The 25,289-nt window shown below is 35.6% G+C and overlaps 5 protein-coding genes across 5 annotated transcripts; 2 read left to right on the top strand and 3 right to left on the bottom strand.

Moving 5' to 3' along the window:
- The first annotated feature begins 300 nt into the window (after nt 1-300).
- Nucleotides 301-20,969, top strand: LOC129794462 (uncharacterized). Its single transcript, XM_055835214.1, has 5 exons — nt 301-1,232; nt 12,984-13,274; nt 14,326-14,698; nt 20,004-20,759; nt 20,855-20,969. Coding segments are annotated over exons 1-5 (1,485 nt in total). The 5' UTR covers nt 301-1,168; the 3' UTR covers nt 20,856-20,969.
- On the bottom strand, nt 1,562-6,304 carry LOC129795788 (uncharacterized). Its single transcript, XM_055837267.1, has one exon. It carries the CDS (start codon nt 4,062-4,064, stop codon nt 2,934-2,936), a length of 1,131 nt encoding a protein of 376 aa, XP_055693242.1. The 5' UTR covers nt 4,065-6,304; the 3' UTR covers nt 1,562-2,933.
- On the bottom strand, nt 18,012-20,009 carry LOC129795786 (uncharacterized). The gene is made up of 2 exons (XM_055837265.1): nt 19,660-20,009; nt 18,012-19,593 (listed from the first exon to the last, which is right to left on the bottom strand). The coding sequence occupies exon 2, from the start codon at nt 19,558-19,560 to the stop codon at nt 18,160-18,162; it is 1,401 nt and encodes a 466-aa protein (XP_055693240.1). The 5' UTR covers nt 19,561-19,593; nt 19,660-20,009; the 3' UTR covers nt 18,012-18,159.
- Nucleotides 20,891-24,833, top strand: LOC129795790 (uncharacterized). Its single transcript, XM_055837269.1, has 2 exons — nt 20,891-21,771; nt 23,494-24,833. The coding sequence occupies exons 1-2, from the start codon at nt 20,891-20,893 to the stop codon at nt 23,627-23,629; spliced, it is 1,017 nt and encodes a 338-aa protein (XP_055693244.1). The 3' UTR covers nt 23,630-24,833.
- LOC129795789 (UPF0489 protein C5orf22 homolog) lies at nt 23,248-24,699 on the bottom strand. Its single transcript, XM_055837268.1, has one exon. It carries the CDS (start codon nt 24,697-24,699, stop codon nt 23,626-23,628), a length of 1,074 nt encoding a protein of 357 aa, XP_055693243.1. The 3' UTR covers nt 23,248-23,625.
- Nucleotides 24,834-25,289: the final 456 nt, after the last annotated feature.

Genomic DNA, 25,289 nt, shown 5'->3' with positions numbered 1-25,289 from the left:
AAATCAATAATGCTGTAAAAAAATACTTTTGTAATAAATTACACCCACCTGCAAATGAATTCAAAAAATACGTAAATTAGAGAAATAAAATAACTTGTTTTTACCCTAATTAGAAGAGCCAAAAGGATTTTAAAACAGAAATTATTAACTTTCTAAAATAAATATTTTTCCCGCAAAAATAAACCATCAAAAACTTGCTAAGACCTCGGAAGAAATCAAAGGAATCTGGCGGAAAAAGAAATGAGAAGTTTTCCATGGAAATTTTCCTAGGAAACTTTCCAATGCAGACGATCGCTTTGTTGACGTGCATACCGCGAATTCCATACATTCCCAAGTCAAAAAATCAACTCGATCAATTCTATTTTCCAAGTGGAATTTCACGACAAAATAATCCACTTTTCCCCCAATACTACGTCGCGTGCGTGTCAATACAGTGCTTAGTCCTCGTTCGTGGTGCGCGTGAGACAATTGCTGGGTGGGAAATTAGTGAAATTCCGTGAATAAGGAGTTCATAAACAAATTTTCGCCATAGTCGCGCACATCTCAGCTGAAAATTAAAAGAAAAAAAGCATTTTCCACTGAGGGAAAGCCCCACGGTGGGAGTGTGGGAAGAACAGGAGGTTTCCCGGAAGTCTCGAGGACACCTGAGTGCTGGACGAAGTGTGTGCGGAGTGGCTGGTAGGAGGGTGGCGTGTGATAAGAGGAATTCGCGTGCAGTAGTGGGGCCAGAAGAGAGTGACAGGCAGGAGAAGAAGCGAACGGATAAGCCAATTTTGGTGGAAGAGAGATTTGGAGCGCGCGGAGTGAGGAGGTGAAAAAAGTCGTGAAGAAAAAAATCATCTCTCTGGAATGCGGCTGCCTCGGTCGATGTACAAAAGTGTCTTGTACTCCACGACAACCAGAGACCTCACATCCACACACAATAATGCGCTGTAATGTTCCTCAGTCGCGAGTATTGATTATTTTATTGTAACGTCTCTGAATGCGTGGAGCGCAGAGGCTGGCAAGAAAGAGACGTAACGACGAGACGCAAAGAAGATTGCACGGAGAAACAGGATAAAAGGGTGGTGGTAGTGTGGAGTTGAACAGGGACGAAAAAGTGCATCTAAAGGAAGATCCTCTGTCTCTAAGTCTCAGGAATAAGAGAAACGGACCCCAGTGGAATCCCATGGAATCACCCCTGGAGGTTCTCTCGAGGGCTGCAGCCACAATGGTACAAGAGAAGACATCCGGTAAGTCCTCATAGCACATAAATTCCCTTAATTCTCATCACCAGGAATTATCCATAAGACGACATAAAATCCTAGAATATCTCCCCCAGTTTTTTTTTTTTTGGAGAAAATATCAGAGTTGAATCTCCCAAGATTTAAAGATAAGATTTTATATTTTTATAATTTTGGCATTGATTTTTTTTGTTCTTCTAATTAATTTTCTCCTACGAAAGAAAGATTAATTTTTGGAAAAAATATTTGACTTTTTTTTTTAATAAGAAAAAGGTTGATTCTGGCAAAAATCTTTTTATTCTTTGTCTTCCAACTAAAATTTGTAAGATTTTGACAGTTCATACTATTTTTTGTCAAGATAGTTAACAAGAGTTTTTTCTCTCAAAAACCATTTTAAATGTTTCTTGAACGATTCTTGAAAAGTATTTTTCATTAATTTATAATACAATTAAAGAATGAAAAGAATCGAATAATGAAACGTTGAAATCTTGCAATATTTTTCACATAATACCAAGATTCTTGAAATTTTCAAATTAGAAGAAAGCGAAGATTTTAGACAGAATCAACTACAATTTTAGAAATTCTTTATAACAAATAGTTTTAAAAAAAATCTTGACTCCAATTATACCTCCTTGTTTATGTAAATTTAAAAAAATAATTTAAAAAAAGATTGGTAATGTAAAAAGGTTATATTTTTCGTGTTTTTCTCGTATTCTAGAGTCAAGATTTCAATAATTTAAGTTCTCGGTCTACTAAGGATTTTGTATAACACAGAGAATATTCTGGCTTTAATCTTTTGCCTTTTACAATACTGAGAATAATCTATTCCAGTAAGCGCAAGGATCGATTCTGTCACAAATATTTTCTTTTCATTTTAAATTTTGATTAAAAGAATTTTTGTGTGTTAATAAAATCTTTCAACTAACTGTCAAAATTTTCAATATTTTTCATAGAACTTTAAAAAGCTATAAATTCTAGAATTGCAAGGAAAGGATATAAACAAGGATATAAAATATTTTAAACATAATTCGACCTCTAATGTTTTTTTTAAATCTCTTATCTTTATCTACAAAATTTTTCGTCTTTGGTCTTTTGCAACTCTACACAAAGCACCCCAATTGAATCTTATCGGGCATTGCCCGTCTTTGGCTCTTTTTTTGGTGCCTCTCTTGTACGGAGTTGTCGGCGGTGCCTTCCCCTTTGCTACTTCTTCAAATATATAAAATTTTTATTTAGAACGTCTGTTGGGTGTCTTCCGTGAAAATGTCTGCTTTCTCCGCTCTGTGAGAGACACTCAAAACTCCGCGCTCTGTGGCTTCCGTGTCGCGGTTGTTCCGCTCAAAAAATGCATTGTAAAAAAATTTCTTCACTATTTTATGGAATGTGAGAGTTTTTTTTTATCAGTGTAGGTATATAGAAATAAGAGAAACATCATTTATTTTATTTCCTAGAATTATTTTTATTATAAGATAGCAACAGAAACATTTACAAATTAACTTGTTTGTTGTTTTGATGATTTTCTAGTTTTTTTTTGGAGTTTTAAGATCTCTTAAAAAGTATTTTAAACTAAAACTACTTGTTTCACTCTTAAATTTATTTTTTTTAATCAAATATTTAAATATATTATGACGTAGTTTGAAATACCAAACTCTGCCTCAAGGTATGCAAATTCGCAATTTTTGAGAATTAATAATTTAAAAAAAAAATCTTTCAATTTAATATCATTTGTTTGTAATCCTGAGCCATGTCAAATTGCACGAGAACAATTAGGTAGGTTGCAATAGCACCAAACATAGTGTAAAAGAGCTTCATGTCTACGGAAAAGAGGCGAAAAGGTGTGATTTTAACACGTAGAACGGATAGAAGTTGCAGTGAGTTGAGGCATCCGCCATCCTTAGTGAGTCTCATGAGGGATTTAGACGTTAAATGCGCTTCCACCTCAAGGAGTTCACAGACTCGGCAAAGTGCCAGCATTTCCAGCATAAAGAGCATCGACCAACCACCGGATTTGATGATATCCCTGAGCCTTTCATTGGGTTCTTGGCCAAAATCCACTATGGTCATGCACAAATCATAGAGAAGAGTTGCCATTGCGGCAAATTGATTGAGAAGAAGGAGCAAGAGGGGCAAATTGAAGACACCATTTAGTTTCTTTGATGCATCTGCAAGAGATTTAGCGTGAAATTTCATCACATTGACGGTATTTGTGGTATTTTCTTCCGGGACACCCTGGAGGTGGGTGTTGATGAGATTGAAGCGATACTTAATGGCCAACGTGTAGCCAATGAACATCCATTCGGTCACAATGAGTACAAACATGGGGATGTAGCACATCATGAAGCAAAAATCCGAGAATGGCATGGAATCCCTGATGAACATGATGCAATTCTCCAATTCCATCACACCCAATGCACTGAAGAGGATTAATCCGGGCACGTAGAACATCACAGACCACATTCTATTGTCCACGCATAGATTTAACTTTTCCATGTGATTGTCAAAGGTATATATTATGCCCAAGACGGCAATCATTTGCTTCTGCATCCACGTGACCGTGACAACGATGAGGAGAAAGAATGTACAGCCGGAGAAGAGGTTGTAGCTATTGATGGCGAATGTGACAAAATTGTAGTCTTTCTCATTCAAAACCATCTGCTGCAGAGCCATCATCACATGGTAGATGTAGTATCCAATTGCCAGGGTGAGTGAGTGCATTGTACCGAAGACGGAGACATGGGGATTGCCGGTCTGCCACTCAATGCAGTGCGGATGGATAAGGAGGGCTTTTGCCATGCAATATAGGGGTCTCAAGTAGCACCAGAAAGACATTCTTTCTGCCATTCTAATCACCACCAACAAGGCTTGTGTGCACACTCAATAAATTGTCCGCAGACAAATTATTTAACTCGCCACAAATCACACCTTCTTAATGCTTCCCAACACGCTTCGAATACCCTCCAAATGACGATGGTCAGTTTGAGAGATATGAGGGATTTGTAGATTGAATTTAGAGCTTTTATTTCGGGACTTATGGTTAGTCGAAAGCTTTTAAAATACAGAAAATTGAAATATTTTTTACCTTTTCTTTATTCTCACTTTGGATAGAGCGTAATTCCGTTAAATTGAAAATGAAATACAAATGAATAAGAAGAAGTATTGATGTAATAGAGAAGAACTCTGATTGGCTGATAAATTCATGAAGAGCGTTTCCATTGGCTAAAGCACATTTAGGTGCAATAATTCTGTAATGTCCAAAGTATTATAGATCAAAAGAAAATAGTTTAATGCTAAAAATTATGTTAAAAAGATCAAAAGAGATTTTTCTAACATTTAAAAAAAACATTAAATGATATAAAAAACGATAAATATTAAATAAAAAAGTAAAACGTTAAAAAATCGTTAAAATTAGAAAAAAATGTCAAACGTCAAAATTTTTTGAAACGTTAGAATTAAGTATTAAAGGTTTTGGAAAATTTGTTTTCCCCCAGTCAGCATTGAAAAAGCAATTTTTCCTAAAACTTTAATTAACACACAAATCGGCTTGAAACAATTTGTTAGAAATGAAATGTCAGAAGTTAAAAAAAACGTCAAACGTTAGAAAACAACGTTAAATGTTTGAAAGGAAGCGTCAATGTTAAAAACAAACGCCAAATGTTAAAAAAAAATCAGCAAACATTAAAAATTATTGTCAAACGTTACAAGAGAAATGTCAAACGTTTGTAAGGAAATGTTAAATTGTAAAGAAATAAAATTCATGTTAAATGACTTAAATTTAAAAAAGGAATAACTCACAACATTCTAAAAAAAATATTTGGCCATGCCCCTAAAATTCTTTTTAAAAGATTTGGAATGATCTTTCCATGAAAAAATAATAAATTTACGAATCTTTGGACAATTTCACTAGCTCTTAAAAAACAGCCACTCAACAGACATTTCAGACCTACTAACTCAATAAATTCCTCAAAATTACCCTCACACTGAATTTGTTATTAATGCAATTACCATGTGATTAATGATCAATTAATTTGAATCATTTCACAATCATTAATCTCCCAGAGACACTGCTGCAGCCACAATGTTGTCATTTCATACATACATACCTACATAGATTGAGAAATTATGTATCTCGGAAATTTTTCTTTCATCTTCTCACGTCTTATCAAGAAAATTTATTTAAAGAAAAAAGTGAATGTGAATGAAATGGAAATTTTTAATCAATGAATCTCTTTATGGCTCTAAAGTCAGCACACAATCATTTCACTGTGATTTCATGCGAATGATATTTAATTGATTTTGACACCCCACACATTGCATTTTTGTGCATGAAAAACCACAAAGAGATTTTATTTAAAAGTCCACTCATGATTTCTTGCATATTTCAACCTCGTTTTAACTCCATTTTCACCTTGTTAGGTGATTTCATTTTTTTTCTTAAAAATAATTTAGCTTAATGCGCAAAAGATTCAAACACTTGGTAATTTGATACATTTATTTTACTTTATGGGAAATCTCATTAAATGTTGCTATATAGTTCTACTATGTACAGAACAAAAAGATGTTGTTGTCTCGAGGTTTGTTGGTTTCTTTATTTGATGATATTGCAGAAAAAAAGTCATTGCTTAATAGGAAGAAAATACTCTTGGAGTGAGGGAAATTCAAGGAAAATATCAAAAATGTTGTCAAATTTTGATCGTGATTTGATTAACTGCAGTATAGAAGACTTTGGGAACATAAGCTGCATCTTCATATGCTTCTTCGGAAAAGAGTCCATTTTGAATTAACCTAAAATAGGCTATTAAAAGAACCTTTCTGCTAACTTATAATTTCTTATATATTTTTTTTTCGTAATAAAAAATCTGCTAGAAAAACTTTCAGAAAAATCTTGAAAAGGAAAAAAAATATTTAGAGTTGAACTTTTGGTATGTATCTCCGAACAAAACTATCCTAAAAAGCATTTTAAACAAAAATTTAAGGTTTTAATTTTTATTAAGTTACTTCGGATTGGCCAATTTACGCTCTATATCTTTTGAACCCTCTAATGATGAATAACGATATAAAAAGTATTTAAAATGAGGGTTTTCTTTGTATTGTATGTGCTTCATCTGTATATGCTTCAAGGGGAAAGTTTTCCGATTTTTTAAATTATGCATTAATTGAGTCTTTTTGTGTTTCAAAGTACATTCTAATATAATTTCTTATTCTGAGAAAGAATTTTCTCTCTTTGTACATGAAGGGTACTGTGCTTCATGCATATACTTCATGGGGAATTTTTAAATTACATTATGCCAACTTGAGTCATTTTGTGTTTGAAAATCCTTTTTCAAAAGCATTTAGAATTGGTATACAAAATCTTTTTCCATTCTTGTATGAAGCATATTGTGCTTCATTCACATTTGTTTCAAAGGCATATGCTTCATGTACATATGCTTCATGTGCATATGCTTCGAATAGCTCTATTGATTCCTTTTTCACTCTGTTTTATTTTCGGCATCTATATATTGCCTCTTCTCCACACCAACAAGCTGAATATGATTGCAAAAATGCTTCATGAGAGATGAAAGATTAATTCATTTTGTAAGAATGCAGAAGATGCAAAATTTTACTTTGTGATCTCAATTCTCAAATGTTTTGTCACACAGTCCTTCACCAATAAATATGCGCAAATGTCTTGCATTTTGAGAAATCATTGTAGTATAGGTAAGAAAAACAACAAACTCGCGATTTCATGCCAAATTTTTCGCTGACACCAAAATCTCGTTGACGACGGAATTTGACTATTGGGTGGTTATGAGAAGGGAAAAAGATGTGCAGCTGTGCTGCTGTATACTATTTGTGTGGGCTATTACTTTATTATTATACTTACATTTATTTTAATGGTGGTGTGTATTTAGCTACTTATAATGGGGCGAAAGGGGGGTGTGAGGAGGAGGTTGATACTTTAAATGCGAGGAATGCACTTTCTCGTGAAATGACCTTTTGTTGTGTGAAATGCTTCCGATGGCTCATACAGAGAGAGAGCAAGAAGAGCAAAAGAGAGCACATCCAAGTCTATCAAATGGAGCTATAATAAATTGAATTGTTGTGTTTTCACTTGAAATTTTATGCAATTCAATCCATGTCTCGCACCAGTACCATTCTCATATCGAGAGAGATGCTTATTTTGCGCGCTACAATTTTTTTTCTTCTATTGTGTCTGGCGGGCGTGATAAAAGGTGGGCAAAGGGAGTGGGGGGAGGTTAGACTTTTGAATTGGGCGCCTGATAAAGGAAGAATTTAAAGCACCACGAGATTATAATTGTATGTGTGACCTCATTTCTTTCTTAATGTTGCTTTCATTTCTTTCATTGCATTTTTCATTTATTTAATTTTATATGTTGATTTTGAAGATTTTTTAAAGAAATTAAGAGTTTTTTTTCGGTTATTTCTAATGATTTAACATCTTCAAAATTGGTTGGATCCTGAAGATTTCTTTCGTTGTTGATATTCTGTAATTTTTGTCAACATTCGGCTATTCCAGACAAGCAACCTTCCTCGTTAATTCATAAAATCAAACAAAGAAGCAAAAATTTCCTTCTTGGAATTTATTTTATAGCAATTTCAGCAGTGAAAAGCCACTATAATATACTTATAGGTAACGTTGAGAAGAAGTAAAATGTCTAAAATTCAATTGAATTGTGAATAAAATAAAAACAAACATTCTGAATTTAATGTCTGATGGAATGATATATATTTTAAAGGAGCATAGAGAAGATTTCTGTGAATGCATTGGGAAGAAGATGCCATAGTAAATGAGAGAAGATTACATCAACACCGCAGCATCCAAGCGAAGGATGTGGAATGGAGAAACTTGAAATGCTTTGCGTGAAACGGTAGCAATTTTCGGATGAGATTTAATGACTATTTAATTTTTTATTAGAAAAAAGCCCCATATATTATCTTTTGGAAGATGTCTGACTGTGAGGTAGTTTTTTTTCTTCATCTTCTTCTTTTAAACCTTCTTTAAATCTTCGCGGTGTAACAGAAAGATGAGAAGCAATAGATTTTGGTTAAGTATTTCTTCGTTTTTTTTTTTCTTTATTTTCATCTTCACAAATTGTTATTCACAGACTTTTCTTTCATGATCTCTCTCGTTGATTGTTCATCTTTCTTCACACAAACTAAAAGGTATACAGAGAAGAAGGGGTTGTTGTTGGTAGTGCTTTTCGTGATTCTTCACTTATTATTGGACGTTTATTGTATGCGAGGATGGTGTGTGAGGATCACGATTGAGTGATGCACATGAAGATGCAATTGAGACTTTTTGGCGGTGTTCCCATGAATGATTTTGCTTAAAGATTTTGTGAATGATTTCGATGCTCCCTCGCTTAAATTGCCAATTTCTTCATGATTGTATTGAGAGGAATTTTTTCATTGGCAATTTATTTAACAAAAAAAAAAACACTTTCAACGATATCGTGTGAAAAATGCATCCACAAAAAATTCACCCATAAAAATTGATTGAATGGTGGTGGGAAGATGACCAACACGGATAAAAATGGAATTACAAAACAATGGAAATGTATTTTTTTCACTTTTTAATGATACCTAATATTAGATCCTATTTTACGAACAAGAAATCACTGAAATTTAAAGAATTTTTAATGTAATTTTAACAATTTTAAGGATTCCTTTGTCACCAAATACGACCTAATATTTTTTGGTAAATTTGTAGTAAATTGACGGTAAAATGATTGGTAAAAATTGAGGATGAGTTTAGAAGAAATTAGTAAAATACAAATTTTACAAAATTTCAATTTCTATCACTAGAGGGATTTTTGGTGAAATTAATGCCAAATTTTACCAATATTTTGGTAAAATACGTACTAAAAAAAATTTTTTTTTCCTTTTTCATTTCATTTATTTTCCTTTGTCTCGGGTCGCGTCTACCGCCGACTTACCACTACCAGCCTCTCTAGGAAAACGGCAAAAAACTTGATTCTTTGGCTATACGATTAAATAAAAAATAAAAAATTAAATAATAATTTAAATGTGATTAAATCGTTGATATTCAATGGGAAGATATCATTTTTACCAAAACTTTACAAATTAATACGTTGCTATTCCTTCAAATATCAGTATTTTACCGATTTTACCAACAAGCACCAATTAATTACCAACACATTAGTAAACATTACCTAACAATTACTTTCCGAATAATGCAAAAATCTGTAATTAGTTAACTAAAGAAAATAATTGAAAGAATAATTGGTAAAATATTCTCATTGTTAATTAATTAATAAGAAAAAAATTACAAAAAAAAATCAAATTAGAGGTAAAGAAGAATTTTTTTTCCAGTGCACAAAGTGTTTAAAGCGTTTAAAGAGTATTCAAAGTATTCCGTGTTGTATCCGAACCGCGACCATTGATGGGAGAGAAACGATTTATCCACCAAAAGTGGAAGTTATCTAATCATTTATTCTGGCTGTGGATGAGAAGAATACAAGCCCAGATTTTGGTGGGACGAGAAGTGCGCGGGGATGCTGGTTGGATGTTGAGAAGCACACTGAGCTCTCAGGTGAAGAAGTAAAATTATGTTGACCAAAAAATCTCACCGTGAGACTGTATTGTGAATGGGAAGAAGAAGTGGAAGGGCAATACACATGCACAACACAGAGATTTAATGCGGGATTCATTCATGTACGCGATGTTTGGCGCGGTAACTTCTCCGATCGCGCCGGATGGACGATCGAGCCGCGCGGGAAGAATCTCTCACACTCGCACAAATGGGTTGCTCCATCTCAATGTGCGCTGGGGACTTCTTGTAAGAATCCAGAATTAGTTTGGTTGATGATCCCGAGTGAGTGGGACGCGTACGTCCGTGATCTTGTGCTGTGTATTTGGTGGGCAGTAAATTTATAAGAAGTGGCGGGTCCTCCAAGTGATCAACCAACACCACAATGGATATTTATCGTGTTCTTGGTATTGTTGAGCATTCCATGAAAGAGATCAATTCGGAAAAGTTGCCTTTTTGGCAACCATGGAGAGATTTTGGTGTCCGCAGACGAGGTAAATACAAAAAGAAAGCCAAGAAAATATTCAAAAAAGATTTAATTCCACGTGCCAAGATTGAGAGCACCTTTATGGTGTTTAAAAATTATTTGTATAAAATTAATTATTCAAAATTTCCTTTAAAAAAAAGCTTCCTCCTTCGCGGAGAGGAAGTGCACGAGGGCAAAAAAAAAGCTCTGGGATGAATTTGGGAGAAAGATGAGCGTGCAAGAGGGACGAAAGACAAGGGAGATTAATAAAAATTTGTTAGACGAAGATTGTGTGGTAAAAGAACCATCGAAAGATGGCCGGAAATGGGTAATCAAAGTTTATAAACACTTGCGTGAACATTAATAGGTACACAGAAAAAAATCCGCAGTCAGTGAATTGTTTTTGGTGAAGAAAATTAAAAGTTAATTGATATGTAAAATTCCACACGAAAGTTTTGACTTAAATTAAATAGAGTTTTTCTTTTCGAGCGATTAAGCGCTTTCAACAACGTTTGGGATTATTTCAGATCATCATCAGGCACTACAATCAAATTATGTACGTCTTCTGCAACCTTATAATACGGTAGTTAATAAGTAATATTCCCTATAAAATTGGCTTAAATTAGAACAGTCTTAAGTTCTTTAAGAAAGACTTTTTTTTTAAATCCAGCTTAAATTTTTTAATATAAAACTTTGAAAGTTTAAAGCTTAAGTCAAACTGAAACGGCTAAATACGTAAAAGACTAAATACGTTTTTAGATTTTTTTAACGAATTTCGACGCTTTAATACAGCCAAATGCATTGAAACTAGTAAAAATTATTCAAGAATACATTGAAGTACCCAATTCAGCCTGACCTAATATAACAACCTTTATCTTAAGGAACTCAAGTCTGGACCAAAAATGTCTACAACTTGTCTTAAAAAGAAAAAAGTTGGAAGATAACTAAAATCTAGCTTTAAAAAAATCTAAAACCTAACTTAAGGAACTAAAGTCTAGTTAAACTAAAGAAGCTTAAACCAGAACTAATAGAGAATTTTAATCAATTTTCTATATATGTGATTAGAATAAAATTCTTTTATATGTTAAAAGAAGTTAATAAATTATCTACCCGGTGTGTTTACCTTTCGGTTCAACACTGTTGATACAGTGGATGAGAGGAGAGCGAGGAAAGGCAAGAGATTGAGTTTGAGATCTCAAGTGTTGTACGTTCTTTTTTTTTGTCGTCCATCCGTGTGTGGATCCAGAGTTGAAATTAAAAAGAAATCTCGCCAGACATTAATAAACTTTCAGTGGTGGTTTTTGTGTAATTTTCTCCGTTGAGAATACCAACAAGATGCGCAGCATCTTCTCACCTGGAGCCGATTCTGGAGGAAGGTCAAGACAAGGCCGTGATGAAGAAAATGTGGAAGGAAGAAAAAAAAGCAAAGCAACAAATTTCATGAGTTTGTTTGCTGGCCACTTTTGGTAGAAGCGTTGTGCGGGAAAAAGGGTGTGGGGGGTGGAAGCTACACAGGAGAGAATGAGAAAAAACATGGGGTATGAGAGAGATAGGAATAGTTGGGAAGGCAGCAACTAAAAAAAAAACAACAAACCAACAACACTGATTGTAATACATAAAAAGTGGTTATGGTTGTTGCTGAAGAAGAAAGAATGAAGAAAAAAGAACCACTTTTCTTCATTCATCAATTTTTTTTACTTGTTTTTTGTTCCTCCTCGCGCCTCACCTTTTTTTTCCCAAGAGTTTTATCTCTCTCATTCGCACCATATCTTCGTTAGCACAACACAGCATCTCTTCTGGGGTCCTCTGTGGTGTTTTGCCTCTTCTACTTCAATTTGTTTCTCACCGGGCAAGGAGTTTCAAATTAAATCGCAGTCAATGAAATTAATTTTAATAATCTCTGTTTTTCATTTTTCAAAGTTCATTTTGATATCTTTTTTCACTCATTTCATGTGGGATTCCATGTGAATGATTTCACATTCCCCAATATCTTGAACTGATCATCTTGTTGATTTTTTTTCACCATTACCAATTAATACGGGAGTAATTTATTAAATAAAAATAGAAAGAAAAATCATAAATGAATGATTTCTAAGGTTTGTGTCTTCACTGAGAGTGCCATCTATTGTGAAAACGTTGCCTCCCCTATTGGAACTTGCGTAACGTTCCAATTAGCCATGAATTAGCAGTAGCAATTATGTAAATAAAGAAAACCTATTATCTAATTCTGGATGTTTTCATTCAGATTCATGTTCCTTCTTCAAAATTTTTTGCAGCTTCTGAAAAAAAAAGAACGAAAGACGTGGAAGAAGCATCTCTTGAAGATGCCGATACACGCATAAATTGCCCCAAAGCCTTTTCCTCTTCACATATTCTCATCTATCCTTTGCAAAAATCTCTACAATTAATTTTGACTGTGTTTGTATATTAAAAGGGTGAGAAGCATGAGAAAAAGACTCAAATGAATGAGCTGAATAAATTTTTTTTATCGTGTGGTGATTTATGTGTAGATTTTTCTCAATAAATCCCAATAAGAAATGGAAATTATTCCAAGAATCCAGGAAATGAGGGCTATAAAATAAGAAATGCTTGGGATTTCAACTTTGTGCTTTTTTTTCTCATCTTCTTTCTCCTTTGATTCCTCCCATCAATTTGATTTTGTAGAGAGAATGAGATGATTTAGAGACACATTGCGGAGAAATTAATGAGATGAATATTTTTTGGGTGCATTGATTCATTTCAGAAGCAAAATTACCTAATAAAGAACTTCCAACTACCAAATGGCGACGTGAGAGACGACGTTTGTCTGAATATCAAACACAGAGTGGCTCAACGATGGTGAAGAATGGCACAGAAAGCGGTGAGGCGCCGCTTGATATGACAATTACATCAGGGACAAAGCCACGGAGTCCACCACCTTACAGGGAACCACTTCCTGGATCCACATTCGCGCTGTCCTTCGCACGACCGACAGTGATAACGCAAGCACCAAAGACACAGCTGAGACTTAATTCCGTCTCAGATCATCTTCCAGGTAAAACATCTTTTTATTTGTTTATTTCACTGGTGTAAATGTTATAAATAATTGAAATGGTAAAAGGAGTTTATTCACTTTTATACGTATTATGATTTTTTTCGTTGATACATCCCAGCAAAGAAAATCTTGTGAGAAATAAAAAAAACACCAAGAAACAAATTAATGTATTTTAGAAAAAAAAAAGAAAGATTATTGATCAAAGCGAAGATGCATATGATTGATTGATAAGATTGACAAAGAAATAGTCCCCATTTCTTATTTCTTTCTTTCTTTAACTAAATCCAATATATTAAGTTTGTTCTTCAATTAATGTTTTCAAGAGAAAAGATCATGGATCGAAGCAAAGATGCATATGTTTCAAGCCGATAGCCAAAGACGCAAAAACCATCCACCTTTTAATATTTCAATTTCTCTTTAATAGTTCTTTACTTAATGTTTTCAAGATTGTCAATAACGCAATAATCACGCATTTTTGATCTTCATTGAGCACCTAAATGCTTAAAACATATGCGTTATTGCTTTGTTTAAGTGAAAATAGAAGAAAGATCATCAAAAGAAGCAAATATTCCAAAGAGAATGTGTATAATACGCCCTCTGTGCATTCCAATTTCATTTTAAGTGCATAAAGCATATGCATCTGTTCTTTTTAATTAATGTTTTCAAGAGAAAAATTATTTTCCCAAATATTGGGACTTATTCCGCGACCAACAAACCTTTGAAATTCGCTTGAAATCTTGAAATTCCAGTTCAAATTTCAAAGATTTGAAAGGTTTCTTGGTTGTTGAATAAGGCCCATTGAATCATATGTCTCACGTAATTTAAAAGAAAATGAATTCCATTGGGGGCGTGGTTTACATATTTTTTTGGCAAATATTTTACAGTGTTTCCTCAATAATAAATGGATTAACTTTATGATTTTTTCTGGTTGTTTTTCACACTTTAAAAAATTCAACAAAAGTGAATAGACTCCTTTTCTTCTGAGACAATCTTTTATTGTGATCTTGGATGGAATTTTCATTATTTTTTCTTCTTAAATTATTACTTAAAGAATCCATTTCAATGTGCGACACCGTCATTGATGAACACTTCCGGAGATCACTCGGGAATAACTACATGGCACTCTTTTCGAAGAATGGCGACACAAAAGAAGACATTGCGGAGGATGCTATTAGTTTATCCGTGGATGATCATTTTGCAAAGGCACTCGGGGATACGTGGCAGAAGATAAAGGCAACATCGGAGCCGAGCTCAGGAACAAAGAGGAGGGATTCAGGGACAAAGAGTGATGAGGAATCACACGAAGAGGATAAAGAGGAGGTTGTGGCGATGGTTAAGGAGGAGATAGAGGTGGAAGAGGGTGTAGATGATGGGGATAGTGGCACCACAAGTAGCTCTAGTTGCAAGAATTCCCAAGTCACATCGTAAAATGTTGTTCATCTTCCCTTTTTTTTCGTGGTGTGTTTGTTCATTGTAAGAAGCACAACAACAACACAAATCTTCCTGCAAAATGAATGCAAAAAAAAAGAATCACGCAGTGAATTAGTTTCACACTGAAAGTGAACTGAAATTCCTCAAATGCGCGAGCTGTGGGGCAAAGTAGAGCAAGAATGTGTCTGAATAATTTCAGGAATGCAAAAAATTTCACAGTGAAAATCGCAATTTACAAGTGCTGTGTGAGTCTCTTTGGGTTTATTTTTTTGCTGTGTAGTTGGGTTAGACAGGAAGTTTTTCAAAATATTCCGGGATTAAATTTATTTGTAACTATATTTACAAGATAATTATTATACATTAAAAAAAAGTAAAAAGAAAAAATATTCTTAGTGGGAAAAAAAACTTATCTTAGTCCATGAAACTGATGAATTTCTTAAGACGTCTCTTTTTTCTAGATGAAAAAATATGTAGACACCATTTTACAGTAGAAAAGAAAAAGAATGAATTATATTAAATCCTTTATTCGCGTGGTAAGTGATATAATAAAAAGAGAATTGTAGCCTTTAGTCAGAGAGTGTTGGAGAAGTAATTTCACAAAATTTAAATCCATTCAGCAAAACAGTCTTCAGACAACTTTTTTTTTAAATAGAAAGAAATAAAATTAAAATATTTAATAAAACAGGAATATATGAGAATAGAAAACCTACAATTTATAGAATATTTCCTCACAGTGATGTTAAATATTTTTTATAATAGAGAAAAATACAAAAGAAAAACTGAAAAAGTCTCGATTTTCAAACTGATTCTAAACCTAATTTATTGAATTTTCCTCTCGTTTTAGTTTTTGCTGTAAGAATTTAAGAAAAGTCTCTAGAATGTAGTAATTATTAGCCTCTTAGAAATTACTCTTATATGTACAACTCTTATAGAATTTTTACGTTAGAATGAACACAATTAAAATATAAAAATTAAATAAAAATACACAAAATGCTGTAAATAGTGAATAAATTCATAAAATAATAACTTCTTTTTAAATTTTTATCAATGAAATGAGTGCAGAAATACGTTGATAAAATGTTCAGAAATTTCTTCGAAAGAAGTTCGTTTGCGTCCTTTTCCCATTAAGTCCCTAATCTAAATTTCTTTAAAATAATTTGTAATTATTTTCAGCCAAAAAAATTGTGAACAAAAAGGTGTCAATAATTTCAGTGAGGCAAAAAGGAGTCTATTCACCGTACTTCTCATCATGACTTCATTTTGAGAATAAATCTTTTGTAGGTAAAATCAACTTTAAGCATATGCGTCAGTGCTTCGATCGATGAAAGGAGTTGATGTGAGAATGTACGAAGGATGATCCTCTATCGCAGAACAATTTTAACCCATCTCATCTTGTAGGGGAACATAAAAAATAGAAGAATCGCGAGAGAAACTCCCCAATATCCACTGGGATCACATAGAAAAGTGCAGTGAAAGTACAGTCCGGGAAAACATAACCTCAATTTTGGAACAACATTTAAATGAATAGGAGGAACTTCATTGTGTTCTACCAGCGTTGCATCGGGACCTCTTGAGCTTCTTTATAACCTTCCCAACCTTTCCTGCCTACCCGGATGAAGATTTGAATGATTTTTGCTTTACAACTTTTGTCTTTCCGGACTTCAAAAACTTCCGACACTCCAAAAGAAAAAAAAACTCAACAACGAGAAGTCCGGAAAGACAAAAGTTGTAAAGCAAAAATCATTCAAATCTTCATCCGGGTAGGCAGGAAAGGTTGGGAAGGTTATAAAGAAGCTCAAGAGGTCCCGATGCCACGCTGGTCGAACATAATAAAGGTCTTCCTATTCATTTCAATGGTGTTCCAAAATTGAGGTTATGTTTTCCCGGACTGTACTTTCACTGCACTTTTCTATGTGATCCCAGTGGATATTGGGGAGTTTCTCTCGCGATTCTTCTATTTTTTATGTTCCCCTACAAGATGAGATGGGTTAAAATTGTTCTGCGATAGAGGATCATCCTTCGTACATTCTCACATCAACTCCTTTCAATGGTTTGTAATAAAAGTTTTTTTTTATAAAAATCATAAAACATGATCGATAGAAGCAATAATGCATATGCTCTATCCATATTAATTGGGATGCAATAGAGGCAGGGCTTATACAAATTCAGAAAAATCTTGTACACTGCTTATATCCAAAATAATTCAATGCAAACAACGAAAAGAACAAACACAATTAAAGAGAACTTTAAAAAAATAATAATAAATTCTTAAAAACTTCACTAAACACTTTAAAAATACTTTAAAAAAATCCTTGAGGAGCTTTGCAGAAGTTTCCTTTTAGATGACCTTGCCTACCAAAGCAGTACTGATTTCGTATGGTGCTAGAACTCGTAATTTGGAAAGTAGAACAACCTCCATGATTGGGAAGCAGCCCTGAAACTTCCTCAGGAAATAAATCTATCCACCAAACGACGCCAGTATTGCTTCGGAGACTGCGTTGACACAACTAATCATCACCTAGTGGTACAGTGTGGCTTTTTAAACGAAGCCCCAACACATGATGAGCAATTGGACACCACCTTGTCTTTCCCTTTTCCGAAGGATTTCTCCAAGTGAGCGCGCCAAGTGGAGCGCAGAGCTCGAGTTTTCTATTGTCACTGTGTTTCAGCTATCTGGTGGGCAAGAATTCTCCTGCACTCACAGCTTACAAGAGAAGGGGAAGAAACTGGAAATTTTGTACGAATTTTATTTTTCTATTATTTTAATCTTCCTCCAGAGGCGGCAAGTGCTTCTGTCTCGATGCATCCCTTGTGCTCTTGCACTGGTGGCAGGTGCCTAAAGGCGGACCTGCACACAGTTTGCGTCTTTGAGTGTGGCTGCGGTGGGTAATTTAATCATCCTGCGAAGTATCAAATTAATGCGAAATCTTATATTCTTTCTATACAAATTTCTATGCCATTTACATGGGGAGCTTGGGGGGGGAATCTTCCTAAAATGCGCGGGAGATTGAAATTATGGCGGGAAAGTTAGCATTTATTCCCATTTTTATGCATTTCTCTTGCTAAAATTAACATGAAGCTTATGCTTCAGAGCTTCATTGAAAGTTTTTCATTATTTCTTAATTTCCTCTTAAATATGTGATTCTCTACTTAATTTTTCTTGATATCATTTTTAACTATTTACCATTTTTTCTCGCATTGTTCGCAGGCTGATGATGATGATGTCATGGTAGCTATAAAATGAAAATGAATAGACTCCTTCTTGGACTCTTTTGCATCTTATTCGATTTCAAGTAAAACAAATAGTTTTAAATTAAAAATAATTTAATTTATAAAAATCGTTAATTTTCAACAAAAAGAAATATTTACAAAATTTCTTATTGCTAATTTGTGAATATAAAGAATTTTTTGTAGTCTTGTGGATCATTTTCTGCAGTTCATTTAACGAAGATTCTCATGATATGTCTCCTTCCCATTCTTCCCATTGGTGGAACGATCGTTTTGTTGATCCATCCTTGTTTGCATTGATCGTGAGCTTTAGTTTTCCTTTGTAGCTTGCAATGAAATTCTCCAGCTCTTCATTTTTGTGCTCCTTCTTCAATTCCTCCTCAACGGATGTTTGATTAACAATAATCTCAAGGACGTGAGTTCTACTGATGAGAAGTGGTGTGATGCTGATCAAGGAGTTCATGTCAAAAGGACACTGAGCAAGATTTATTAATTTGAGACATTTAAACTTCACGATGACGTCCGTGAGGGCAGAAATTGTAACTTCGCATCCAATTAGATGAAGCTCTTGGAGTGTTTCGAAGCATGAGAGGCGTCCCAGTGGGAAGTCACAATTTGGAATGTAGTTCAATTTAAGGATTCTCAGCTCCGAAAAGTTTCCCAGCATCTCAAGAGTGCTCTTCTGCATATCGTAGTGAGTACAACAAATATTAAGACACTCAATGTGCGTATTCTTTGAGAGATTCTCAAGGAATAAATCCAATTTATCCGAGTTCTCGTGACCTGTGTAGCATAAACGCAATCGGGTGATTTTCCGTAAATCTCCTAGAATCTCAAAATTAGGTCCTGATGTACCGAAAGTGTCGAACATATCACAAATATCCCAGAGAACAAGACTCTCTAAATTTTTAAGGTTCTTCGCTATGCTCTGCAGTAAGATCCTATTGTTATGCTGTATTATATCCAAGTAGAGGAAAAGTTTACGGATTTGAGGATTCTCTTCGCAGAATTTCTCAAAATACTTCGGTTCAAGATCATTGCAGTTGTACAATTTAATCTCTTTGATCCCTCGTAATCCTGTGAGGCATTGTCCTGTGATTTCATTGATATTAATGAATTTTACAACTTGCAATTTTGGTAAATTCTCGAGCCATGCTGCTATGCCGTCATCGCAGCGACAGAAATCCAGGACAATGTACTCAATGGCCGGGAAGGTCCTTCGTAGTTCCTCAATGCAGGATTCACTGGTGATGTCAAAGTTATCCAAGTAGATGAATCGTAAATTCTCAAAATGCTTGAACACAGACATTGGGAGGTAGTCGTTATCCACGTTATCCATGAAAATTGAATTGCTGGAAATCTTCAAGACGTGAACGAAGCGTCCCACACGACTAGATATTTCTTCTGCTTCCCACAATTTGATGAATCCATCTTCAGTACTCTGGGAGAGCTCTTCAAAATCTAGCTCCCGGTATCTTCTGTAGCACATCTGGGCAACATCTTCGAATCTTTGGCACAATCTCTCCACAATCATTAATTCCTGAACATTGAGGTAAGAAAAGATACTCAACAGGCAGTCGTTGTTAAGTATCAAGATTGATGGTTTGTTTATGTCCTTCTTGTCCATCTTTTAGTGCTTCTTCTCCGCTGCTGGAGGATCCTGAAAAGAAATATTCATTAAATTGGAACAAAAGGTTCATAGGTGAGGTCAAAGAAGATTTTTTACCTATTGGCATCAATGGAGAAAATTATGTTGCAAAAATCCTTTTATTTCTTCCTCATAAAATTGTAATAAAATCACTTTTTCATCCGCAAAAGATTTTTCAGTATTTCAAGAACTTTTTAAGGTATTTTACTTAATAAATTACTCAAAATTAATTACAAAAATTATAATTTTTATTCTTGCAAAATTCTTTAAACTGCTTGTTGTTATGATTCCTGCAACACCTCAGCGCCACCAAGCGAAGAATATTGGAATTTGTGGGAAACGTCAAAATTCGTTGTCCAGGAAGCCCATCCAATACAGAAGGTTCAGGATAAGAAGAGAATAAAGACTGCAGCTGTGTGAATGTTCCGGAAAATGCCCACGAAGCACCCGGTGGACTTTGAGGAGAAAGTCCCAGAATCTCTGCAACAAGTAGCCTTAGCTGTCCCTCCCATTGATGATAATTTTGATCCGGATGCACCACCAGAGACGGGGGAACAGTACCTGCAGCAGGTGATCTACGAACGACAGCGCAGAGTCCCAGAAGTTGTGTACAATCACCGTGATCGTCCAGCGGATAGGGAAGATATTAAATGGATAGCCATTGAGGGTGAGGGCATTGAGAGTACAGCCCCATTGGAGCTCCTGCCCACGAAGGAATGGTGCGACATGCAGTGTGATACCTTTCGATGCCTCCAGAAGCGCATCGCATCAATTAGAGAGACAAAGAATCTCCCAATAAATCTTCCTCCGATTCCAAAAGGAAGTTGTTCGAGTGTTTGGTTTCCCTTCTGCAGCAGCAATCAGCCACAGCTGAAGTTTATGATTCAGATAAGTCAGGCACAGCTGGAGGATCTTCTGCATCATTTTGTGCAGTGGCGGCACGAAGGGAAGGCTGAACTGTCTGGTCCTTGGCTTATGCAGTGGATCTACGCAAGCCTGGCGTGTCTCCATCAGCCACTGGAGCCCAACATCCACTACTGCTTGCGTCAAGTGGCGAGGATTTGCATTGAAGCCAGAAATTGTCTGGAATCTGACTGTATTACTGAAGCTACTCCACTTAATCTTATCATCTCCATCATTGCCAAGATCTTCGGTCAGGGGGATTTGCTGCAACTCTGGTGAGTAGAATAGAATTTTAGAATTTTTATTTAATTTTTAAAGATCCTGAAAAAGGCTAAAAGTCATTAAATTCTTTCCTTTTTGCATTTTTCAGACCAATCGACTTTCCACAATTCGCATAGCAACCCAAATGAGTTTTTTGTGGAGCGTTTGGATGTTTCCTGACGACGACAAAATCGATTTGTTTTTTTTTTCACGGAGTCCCATCGTCTTCCTAATTCCAATTATTATATTTTCAACGATATTTTCTTCTAAATTTTACAAAAAAAAAATGATAATTCGCCGCTTCCGGGTAAAGGTATGTGTGGAAGTTGACGCCGTAACGTGTCCGGGTGTCTGGCTGTGCCCTTACGGACGTGTGGAGCTCACCTTTCGCACAATGGGCTACAATTTCAAGACAAATGGCCTGGAAGCGCGATTCCCGCTACTTTTTCACGAAAAATTCCACATGGAGGGCTTCTACCAAGATGGTGTGGAGACACTGGCTAAGCTAGAGGCACGCCTGGCGAGTGAACGTGTGGATTTTGCCCTGTACCAGCGTGGAACACGCCTGGCATTCTTCACGGGGCACCTTGGTACCCTACTACGTTCCAAATCGCAAACTTGTCATCCGGAAATTCATTCGCAAATCCTCATGCGTCCAACACAGTCCTTCCCGGGGATTTTGGCGCCAAAAATTGAAATTCTAACACGTGTGGAAGTGCACGAGAACACTCCGGGGCTTCCGGCAAAAATCTACTATGCTCTCTTTGGGACTGAAGTGCATCGCATTGAGCGCCCATGCGATGGGTTGGTGAGGAATACATCTGGCACGTGCCTGCGTTGCCCACGCCTACGACAGATGCCTGTGTGTCATGTGAGGGAGTCCCACGAGCCACGGAGGTGCTCCAACTACCCACACCGCTTTGCCCCAATTCATCAACACACCACAGGGTGCGCATCTGCGGACAATCGATCGAGGAGTTGTGACTCAGATGATGAAGACACCTCCGTAGTAGCCGCATGCGCACAGTGAGTACTTTTCCCTCCATCACACTACTTCCTTCTTCATTCAAACCTTTTCCCACGGAGGCGTCCACCCTCAACGCCACACTCACACAAACACACAGACAGATTTCATTGATCCACCACCAGTTCAGGGCCTTCATTGTTGGGGCTCAGAGTCGATGAGACCGCGCTTCCACCACCCTTCCATTCATGCCAAGGGCGAGATGAATAGATTTACGGGGGTGGTCATGGAATGGGGTGGTTTAATATCACATAGAGACAGCAGCAGGATGGCCTTTGAGGGTTGTTGTAATTGAAGTTGGGAATTATATTGAATTTCTGCATGAAAAACACACAAAATGAGATTTATTGAATCAGAATTTAATTACTCTTTTATAATATTTTCATTAATTTTGTTTTATTTTTTATTCTTTCATTTAAAAAATTAAGGTGATTGATAAAAAAAAATCAAAAATTTAGCAAAGTCAACTCAAGCAAGGACTTTGAAGTTTTTTTTAGATTAAAAATGACTTGATAATTCTTTTCTAACGTTTTGACATTTCTTTTTTAGCTTTTGACTTTAGGATGGGGTGGGAGTAGAAAAAAAATTTTGACTTTGTTGATAACGATTTTTTCTATCGTTCGAAATATTGCTTAACATTTGACGTTTCTTATTTAATGTTTCACGTATTTTTTCTAACGTTTGAAGTCAATGTTTAACGTTTGGTGAATTTTTTAACGATGACATTTCGTTTAGATTTTATCTGACGTTCGTTTTAACATCCGACGCTTCTTTTCTAACTTTTGACATATTTTCTAACAAATTTTTAATGTTTAATTTTTAAATTAAAATATTTTATGTCAATTTTCAATGTTTGGCGTTTCTAACATTTGATAATATTTTAACGTTTGACGTTTCTTATCTAATGTTTGACGAATTTTTTAATGGACGAACTTTCCTTTACAATTTTTGACGTTTATTTTGACGTTTGACGCTTCTTTTCCAACGTTTAATCTTGCATTTTTAACGTTTGGTGAACTTTGAACGTATGACGTTTCTTTTAAACTATTAAATACTGTCAAATTTTGACATTCATTTTAACATAACGCTTCTTTTTTAACATTCGACGTGTTTTAAGTCTAAATAAATAAAAAATATTAATCGACATGCTTTTTAATGTTTATAATTCGCTTTATGTCAATTTTGAATGTTTGGCGAATATTTTAACGGATGGCATTTCTTTTAACGTTTGTTTTACTGTCTGACACATATTTTCTAACGTTTAATTATTTTTTCTTTAACGTCAAATGTTTTTTTTACTTTTCCTAATTTTTTTCTCATGTAATTTGTAGCATGAAAATCATTTCTTTTGACCTCTAAGGAAAAATCAGAACTTCTGGAATTTTTAGGGGGTGTTTAGACACCTAAACACCTTTACTAACTACGCCCCTAACTCAACACCTTCAATATTTAATTTAAAATTGGAATAATGATCATAAATTTCATACATAACTACATTTATTCAATAAACAAACATCTTGAACAACAAGATTGTCTACAATATTCCTTCTGTGTCTGTTTATTTAGAGTAAGAAAAATCCCCTCAAGAGGGATGAATGAAATTTTATTTATAGAATACTTGGAGGGAGATAAAATTTAACATTGTTGAAACTTTTCCCTACAACATAATTTTCTATCTTTTTTTTACATAATATCCTCCCACCTTGTTTTGGATTTTCTTTCAGTTCGCACGAGTGCAGGAATCACCGTGGGATTATGAATGAGGACGCCCACAGTTCCTTCTCGGAATCCCACCATTGTTCGCGTTCGTGCGATATTTGTTCAGCGTACAGAAATCGCTTTTTGGGGCATTTGGATTAGTCTTTGTTGTCCTTGTAGAAGAATTGAGGTTTGTCCGTGAGGGAATTACCGTAGATGTCCCTAAGGATGTCCAGGACGGCCTTTTCAATGGCATCAACTTGATTTGAAGGGCAGTAATCATCCTCAGATGAACGGCTCATGGTTATTATGGTGGGAGTTGGGAATTTCTTCAGGAAATCCTTGAAAATCTCCAGTGAACTGCTTAGTTCATCTTTTGTGGCTTCATGGTGGGGCAATGGGGTTGAGTCTAGTGTGCAACCAGCTGCATGGACGATTTCCCAATCAATTGGAGCCTCCGTGGCACCCTCAATATCCCGATGGAGAGACTCAATCATTTCATAAAGTGGATGATCTTTCTCCTCAAAGCCCTCAAGATTCCTTTTCTCCTGCAAATGGGTAAAGATCCTCTCGAGAAAATCCAATTGTTCCAATCGCTTAGCAACAGTTCCCGTCAAATCATTCCGGTCAAGTTTGTAGGAATAAATTGGTCTGAGTCTCTCGTGAAGATTCACCTCATTGTGGAGCTTTAAGAAGGGATTATGCGTGCTAAAGAAGTCGAGATCAATGTCAAGGATGAAGTTTTGCGGCCTTGTATCACACGCGAGAATCTCCTGAGTGGTCCCCACGTGAAATTCAACGCTTCTCGAATCCCGCAGGCTTTCCTTTGGCAAGAAACTTCCCTCAGAGATAAAATACTCAAGCTCACTGTCCACGCGAATGTGCCCACAGGGACTAGCGCCAATTGTAAAGTCATGCCGTCCTGAGGGGATTTGCTGTGCCCACTCTTGTCGTATCCAGAAGATTTTGCCAACATGCCCCGCAAAGCACATCGGGATGATCCAATTCTCAATGCTAAGCGACGAAAGGAGCTTTTCACGATCAAAAACAACCTCTGTGGGCAATTTCATGGGAACCGTGAGATCCGGATGGGCATCAAAGTGTACCAGGGTGTTCCCCTCGAAGGGCAAATGCCGTGACCCCAAGCACCGATAGATAAATTCCAAGACATCGTTGTGATCTTCAACAATAAACACGGGGATTCTCTCAAATGTACGTGGCTTCTTTTCCATTTATGTAATAAATTGACTCCTGTAAAGAAAAATTTAGCGAAATATCAGATTTCTTTTCCTTGGAATTTAATACTTTTTTTCTTATGATTTTTGAACATCACATTTTATGTAAATAAATCGATTTGATTTGTAAATGAAAAGCTTTTGTATTTGGCGCTTAAAAATTTGAGGATTTGTTGGAAAAAATCTCTAGAATATCTTCAGGGCTTCCTGATCATCAATTCTTGACAAATTCAAAGCTCCAGCATGTTAAAACATTAAATTTCAATAAAAATAAATAATTTTAAAGCATCCCGTGCTTGAGTTATCCCTTTTGAAGCTTCCCAGACATTCTCCTCATTCACTAAAAATTCTTTTTTTCATTCCCATTCATTGATTTCTATGCGAATAATTTGTTTCTTGCGGTTAAATTCGCCCCCATAGCGTGGCAAAAAAGACTGGGGGGGGGGGGAGTAAATATATATGTGAAAGACACCCACGCAGAAATTTTGTGAATTGGCCTCCCTCCGTTACAAAAGAGACACAGCAGCGAATAGATGAAAATAAGCCCCAAAATCGCGAGGAAAATCACTTTGAAACGCCCTCTTATC

The sequence above is a fragment of the Lutzomyia longipalpis genome, chromosome 4 (genome assembly GCF_024334085.1).
Source record: "Lutzomyia longipalpis isolate SR_M1_2022 chromosome 4, ASM2433408v1".
In the NCBI taxonomy this organism is placed as follows: domain Eukaryota; kingdom Metazoa; phylum Arthropoda; class Insecta; order Diptera; family Psychodidae; genus Lutzomyia; species Lutzomyia longipalpis.
The sequence above is the reverse complement of the archived record's forward strand: the minus strand, read 5'-3'. Positions and strand labels throughout refer to the sequence as shown.